This window comes from Hyla sarda, chromosome 12 (genome assembly GCF_029499605.1).
Source record: "Hyla sarda isolate aHylSar1 chromosome 12, aHylSar1.hap1, whole genome shotgun sequence".
NCBI classification, from domain to species: domain Eukaryota; kingdom Metazoa; phylum Chordata; class Amphibia; order Anura; family Hylidae; genus Hyla; species Hyla sarda.
Window position 1 is genome coordinate 21,644,681 of NC_079200.1, and position 7,698 is coordinate 21,652,378.

General features: G+C 43.4%; 1 protein-coding gene across 1 annotated transcript; it reads right to left on the reverse strand.

Moving 5' to 3' along the window:
• Positions 1-1,331: 1,331 nt before the first annotated feature.
• On the reverse strand, positions 1,332-6,481 carry LOC130296312 (eukaryotic translation initiation factor 1-like). The gene is made up of 4 exons (XM_056547708.1): positions 6,316-6,481; positions 3,540-3,703; positions 3,349-3,450; positions 1,332-1,975 (listed from the first exon to the last, which is right to left on the reverse strand). The coding sequence occupies exons 1-4, from the start codon at positions 6,344-6,346 to the stop codon at positions 1,931-1,933; spliced, it is 342 nt and encodes a 113-aa protein (XP_056403683.1). The 5' UTR covers positions 6,347-6,481; the 3' UTR covers positions 1,332-1,930.
• Positions 6,482-7,698: the final 1,217 nt, after the last annotated feature.

The window sequence follows — 7,698 nt, forward strand, 5'->3', positions numbered from 1 at the left end:
AGGACGTACAACCGAAGAATCGCAACACACGTCCTTCTGATCAGAATTTGTAACCCCTTCAAGTAGCTTTCTCCCATGCAAAGGATGAAAGTTGTAACCAGATCTTAGTGGTAGCATTTAATGACAAGACATATCTACCCGGTGACCCCATGTCATATCGGGTCAGTCCTGGCAGCCAACGTCCGGGACCCACGATTAAATACTGGTCATCACCGATCGCAGTGATGCCTGGTATTAACCCTTCAGACACTGCGATCAAAGTTGACTGCCACATCTGAAGTGAAACCAAAAAGCATCCCGGCAGCTCAGTCGTGCTGTTAAGGACCGCTGCGGTGAAATTGCTGCATCCTAAACAGCTTAAGACACACCAAGAGAATCCCTACCTGCCTCCTTTGTGTCTGATTGGATCTCTGGCACAGAGCAGTCATTTGGCAAACAGGAGCAGTTGCTCAATGATAACCCTGATCAGTTCATGGCAGTGATCAGTGTAGGAAATGTGTGTGCAATGTTCTAGTCCCCTATGGGACTAGAACATTGCAAAAGAGAAAAAAAAAAAAAATTTGATTTAACCCCTTCCCCAAGTCACAATCTCCCCCTTTTCCCATTAAAAACAACGTGGTATCGCCATATGCGCAAGTGTCCAAACTATAAAACCATATCCTTAATTAAACTGTATGGTCAATGGTGTACATGTGGAAACATTCCAAAATAGTGTATTTTTGGTCATATACCATTAAACATAAAAGCGAACACAATTGTACCGCTAAAAACAGATCATGGTGCAGACAATGAGCCCTCATATGCAAGGGGGATTATAGGGGTTCAGAAGATGACATTTTAAACCTATAGGTTTTTCTGCATGTAGTTATGATTTACAGAAGTACGACAAAATCAAACCTAAGTAGGATATCATTTTAACTGTATGGACCTACAGAAGATTGTGTCATTTTTTCCAAATTGTACTGCTTAGAAACAGAAGCCCTGAAAAGTAACAAAATGGTGTTCTCTTCAATTTTTTTCCCACACAATGATTGTTTCTCCATGGATTTTTGGATAAAATGACTATCACTGCAAAGTACAATTGGTGGCACAAAAAACAAGCCATATGGGATTTTTGGGTGGAAAATTGAAAGGGTTATGTTTTTAAAAGGTGAGGAAAAAATGAAAGTGCAAAAACTGATAAATGCTGAGCCCTTAAAGGGTTAAGGCAATTTTACTTTGGTTTTATTTTAAATGCAAGATTTTTTGTAATACATTGTTAAGACTTTTAAACTACATCCCTTTGCCAGAAATTGACCCCATCACAGGAGAATAATCTTTCACGCAGAAGAAACAGGTTAAGACTTTATTTCAAAATTGTTTTCTTTATTAAATAAAAGTTAAATACAGTAAAGACAGGACTCGGAGCTTGTATTCTGCCATTTTACAATGTTGCACTGACTAAATCAGCAATGCAATGACCTACACAAAGTTCCCTTGTCAAAAGTTTAATATGTCGTCCCACACGAACCCTCCATACTTCACTGAACAGCACCGCCGAATATTCTGGATAGCACCGAGCTGTAGTCAGACATCTTGGCCGGCATTATGTCCCGATAAGAAACCAAACACGATTAAAAGCCATTCATGACTGCTGTCACCGAGCTCATCTCACCTCTCCGCTCTGATGTGTATAGAAGTCATATTTTGTGTATGTAACCCAGTGATGCCGGAGCACCAGGACGCCCCTAAGTGGTAGAAACTGAGACACTGGGGAGGACATTGTTCTAATACAAAATATGACAGCCCCACAATAGTGCGCGTTACAGTTTATTACAGTCCATGGAAGTGAGGCGGCGTGTCACAAGCCTGAGGTCTTAAACTTGTGACAAGGGAGGAACACTGAAATCTCTATTCATTGCAAATGGAAGTCCTTAACCGAAGCCGTAGATTAAAACCCATGGACCTTCAGTTGGTCGTCTTTAACAAGGCCAACCTATGAGGAAAGCAGAAGACTTACACATTACTTCTCAGTGAGATTTACATTTACTCTGTACTTCTAGCGCTGCCAAAAGTACATCTGCTAAGACAGTGTTTCCCAACCAGGGTGCCTCCTGCCGTTGCAAAACTACAACTCCCAGCATGCCCAGACAGCCGAAGGCTGTCTGGGCATACTGGGAGTTGTAGTTTTGCAACGGCAGGAGGCACCCTGGTTGGGAAACACTATGCCAAGACATGAAACTAAACGTGCACCAAAATGGAAATTTCAGAACTGAAACAGAAATTAAAATAAAAAAATAAAGTGTCCGGCCGAAACCGAAAATGACTTCTCCCTGTCCTCTGGAAAAATGCAGCTCCCCAACAATAGTAGGCAGCTCCGTTTTAGCCTGAATACCTCTTTACATGGGACAACTATTGGACTAGTTCCCAGAAACCCTTATTCCCAATAAGTCACCCCTAAAAAGAAAAGAAAAAAGCCACAGCCACACACCCTTCAAAAAACCTAGAACAGTGACTATACATAGCACAGAGTAGTTTCCTTCAGCCTTGTCTTTTCATTAAAGGGGTACTCCCCTGGAAAAAAAAAAATAGTTTTTAAATCAACTGGTGCCAGAAAGTCAAACAGATTTGTAAGTTACTTCTATTAAAAAAATCTTAATCCTTCCAGTACTTATCTGCTTCTATTTGCTCCACAGGAAGTTCTTTTCTTTGAATCTCCTTTCTGTCTGACCACAGTGCTCTCTGCTGACACCTGTTTAACTTTCTGGCACCAGTTGATTAAGAAAAACGTTTTCCACCGGAGTACCCCTTTAAAGGTAGGTACAAAGACTCCTTCACTAGAAATGAGCGAACTTCCAGTAAATTCGACTCGTCACGAACTTCTCGGCTCGATGACGACTTTTCCTGCGTAAATTAGTTCAGCTTTCAGGTGCTCCGGTGGGCTGGAAAAGGTGGATACATTCCTAGAAAAGAGTCTCCTAGGACTGTATCCACCTTTTCCAGCCCACCAGAAAGCTGAACTAATTTATGCAGGATAAGACTTCAACTGCCGAGCGGAGAAGTTCGTGACGAATCAAATTTACTGTAAGTTCGCTCATCTCTATCCATCACAGCCTTCTGTTTGCTCAGGTTACAGTTTGGTGACAAGATTTATCTTTGAAAAACCCTCTAAGATTCTTGAGTTAACAGGGACCCCACTGTTTAGGACCCTCATGCATTTACTCCAGTAAGGGGCATCTATAAGCCTCTTGAGGACCTATGCATTACCTGCACATTTGAATGGGCACTGTAAAGCTAGAACTCCCCTGTTGTGCTGCTGTAGGAAGTTCTGCCCATAATCCCATGTGTAAGAGCTTGTGGATTACTCACCTCAACAAGGAACTGACAAGCATTCTTCCTCTGGTCACCCTGAAGCTGGATCACCTCTCCGTATTCCGGGTGATCGACAACGGTACCATTGCAAGCAAATTTCTATGAAAAAAAAAAATGATCACAATAAACCATTAACCCACTGCTGGAGCTTGTGCACTAGAGAACCGAAACACACGAGAGACACTTACCTTCTTGAAGGCTTTCACTAGTTTCTTTTTGTCGTACTCATCAGATATGCCTTGGACGGTTGTGAGAGTCTTCCTGCCGTTTCTTTGCTGGATCCTTATATGAATAGAGTCCTCTGTGCCCGCGGGGAGCCAGTCATTACCCTTACTTGCATCAGCAAAGGGGTCTGCAAAAGGATGAGACAGGAAACCATAAGGATAACTGTATACTGCAGTGTTTCCCCAACCAGGGCGCCTCCAGCTGTTGCAAAACTTACAACTCCCAGCATGCCCAGACAGCCAGAGGCTGTCTGGGCATGCTGGGAGTTGCAAGTTTGCCACAGCTGGAGGCACCCTGGTTGGGGAAACTGACACTGTTTAGGTGGAGCCACAGGAGCCCTGCAACATCCACCCTACTATGTGTATTTTAACCAGTAAAGTTGTTTAGTCCTTTAATATGAACAGCGCATATTCCACTATTTATGTCATCATGTTTATTGGTCCTGACATACCACCTGCTTTTTTTCATCCCCCCAACCATTGTTTTCCCCTTAGTTCTCTGCTTTTTCTTCCCCTTTCTGCTTCTCGCCGTTCCGCCTCTGATACTACATCTGTATCTTTTTTGCATATTGAGATATCCCATTGTGCAATAGAGGACTGTACCCTTCACATTCTACATACTGTAGCTACCAGCGCCTTGGGTATTGTGTGCTACACACTTAAAGGGGTAGTCTGCTGGAAAGAAATTTAAGCAACTGGTGTCAGAAAGTTACAGATTTGCAAGTTACTTCTATTTAAAAATCTTAATCCTTCCAGTACTTAGCTGCTGTATGCTAGAGAGGAAGCTGTATTTCTTTCTTGAATTATTTTCAGTATGACCACAGCGCTCTCTGACACCTCTGTCCATCTCAGGATCTGTCCAGATTAGAAGCAAATCCTCATAGCAAACCTCTCCTGCTCTGGACAGGTGTCAGCAGAGAGCACTGGGGTCAGACAAAACTACACAACTTACTCTGGAGCATACAGCAGCTGATAAGTACTGGAAGGATTAAGATTTTAAAAGCAATCCAAAAAAGTATTATTTAATATATCACTTTGTACCTAAACCTGACCATGTACACTTCATTTTTATGTGTCTAGTCCCTTTATTTTTATTTTTTTTAAAACACTTAATTTAACTCACTAGTCTGAATTCCTCTCAAAGGCAGGGGGTGTGGCCTCACTGTGCAGGTCTCCGCCCCCTCCCTCAGTATGCTGTCCGCTCACATCTCCCCTAGCATCAGCAAAACTACAACTCCCAGCTTGTCCTCACTGACCATAGTGGGACACAAGCTGACAGTGGGAGGATTAATCCTGCGCTCACAGCTGTCAATCAAGGAAGTGTGTCCATGACATAGGTGATTATGCATGGACACAGCAGGACTAGTATGTGTCCAAGTAGGCAAGGGGGGGGGGGCACCAATTTGACACTCTTTTCAGTATGAAATACTGAAAATGTTCTAATGAAAGCAATTGCAAAACTTATTGGTTTTACATGCTTTACAACATATCAAAAGTTTTTGTATCTGACAGGGCCCATTTAAGCTTACTTGAGCTGACTTTGTGGCTGCAGACTTTAGGCTTCCAATGCTCTGGAAACACTGACAGTGCCCATTTAAATAGAAATAATTTCCAAATCTGTTTAACTTTCTGGCACCAGATATATAGAATATCTATCTATATCCATACACACATGTTTTCCACCAGAGTATCCCTTTAACTAGGAGTGGGTGTCACAAGAAGTCTAACCCAAGAATTTTAATCAGTAATGAACGGCAGGGGACATATTTGCCCTACATTCATTCCCTTCCCCCCTCCCCAGCGAAAATTTGTAATGAAATTCACCTAGTGCACATGCACAATGATTTTTCACCTAAAAGAACGGAGGGATTAGTGTCCTCTGGAAGCGCCGATATTCGCATATATACTAAATATTCACACTCCACACCAACTCTAAATATTGGAGGCTTCTTTGGACAAGAAGCTGGAAGCAGGGAGGGATGATAATTTTTTTCACAGTACACTGGTGTAATGTGTACTGTAAAAATAAAAAAAATAATATTCATCTTTACAAATCTATATCGCTATATTCACAGTAAAAAAAAATTCACATTTTGAATATTCACGCTCGACGCTAGTGATGCCCCACATGACATGAGAATTAATGTGCAGGACCCAGTCTTGCAATTTACTGTTAGGAACAACGGGGCATGATACTCCTTCAAATCCTAAATACAACTTTCGTTAACAATGGATTATGAGGGAGTGTAATAGGGTCATGTCCCCTTTAAGGATCCACATCAGGAAAGAAAAAAAAAAAAAAACATCTACAAGTAAAACAAAGGAAAGGGGCAGGGCCGGCGGTTGCCACGCCCCGTGACGTCAACGTGTTGTGAAAAGGAGCTGCGCCACAACATTTGATGAGGAAACCCCCGTCCGCCATCTTGTCGCCACCTTTACTGCCCGGTAATATCGGCTCGGTGCCAGAGCGGTCGTCGTTCCCAGCTGCCCGTATATTACTACCCCATCCGCGGTCACCGTTTCCCCAAGCAGGGTGCCTCCAGCCGATGCAAAACTACAACTCCCAGCATGCCCGGACAGCCGAAGGCTGTCCGGGCATCCTGGGAGTTGTAGTTTTTCAACAGCTCTTCCGCACCGACGGTTTTGTTTGACCACAATAGGAAAGAACACTCGAAGCCGAAGGTTATTTGTACACCGCCCGAGAACTGATAAAGCCCACAGTACAGGCGGCTATACTCACCGAAGGATTGGAGGTTCTGGATAGCGGACATACGATAGGATGAGATTTCCTCGGTGAGAACGACGGCACCGCACGAAGAGTTCACTACAAGAGAGCTGTGTAACACGTACTCAGGGCAACGGCTGCAACGCCTTTTATACCCCTGCGATGACGTAAACGCGTTATCTAGGACGCATGACCCCGCCCTTACAGCGGGGCGTTGAATTTTTTAAAATGCCTACTGCGTGAGGTAAGCGGTTGCTGGGCGTGGCTAACACTTGAGCGGCGGCCATTTTGCTGGCGGGCAGGCGTATAGCAACGTGACCCAAGACACTGAGGAAGGTTTTAACAGTTGGTAGTATGGAGCAGTTGCCCATAGCAACCCATTAGCTTCTATCTCTTATAGGGTCAGCTAATTGGCTCATATGGGGAACAGTTTTCTGTTTTACACTAGCAGAGTATTCAGCATTTTCCTACCTGAAACTGAAGAAAATTCTTGTCCTCATATCTCCTCCTCATATCCCAACCTTATAACTCGTCCTCTTATCCTGTCCTTATACCCCAATCCCATATCCCATCCTTATATCTCCTCCTCATATCCCTATCTCAACCTCATATCCCGTCCTCATATCTCCTCCTTATATCTCTATCTCAACTTCATATCCTGTCCTCATATCTCCTCCTTATATCCCTAGCTCATCCTCATATCCCTATCTCAACCTCATATCCCGTCCTCATATCTCCTCCTTATATCTCTATCTCAACCTCATATCCTGTCCCAATCTCCTCCTTATATCCCTAGCTCAACTTCATATCCTGTCCTCATATCTCCTCCTTATATCCCTAGCTCATCCTCATATCCCTATCTCAACCTCATATCCTGTCCTTATATCTCCTCCTTATATCCCTAGCTCATCCTCATATCCCTATCTCAACCTCATATCCCGTCCTCATATCTCCTCCTTATATCTCTATCTCAACCTCATATCCTGTCCCAATCTCCTCCTTATATCCCTAGCTCATCCTCATATCCCTATCTCAACTTCCTATCTCATCCTCTTATCTCCTTCTTATATCCCTATCTCAACCTCATATCCTGTCCTCATATCTCCTCCTCATATACTGTCCTTATATCCAGGGGTCAAGTCCTGAGAAATAAATTGTGAGAACTCTTCCACTCCAGGCTGGTCCTGCAGGACTCCTACTACTGGGAATGGTGTTCCTGCTGTGAAAAAAGTGCAGGAACTCAGTTCCCACACGTTCCTGCAGGACTTGAGCCTTGGTTATATCCCTATCTCAACTTCATATCCCGTCCTCATATCACCTCCGTATATCCCTGTCTCAACCTCATATCCCGTCCTCATATCCCAACCTTATATCTTGTCCTCTTAACCTGTCCTTATA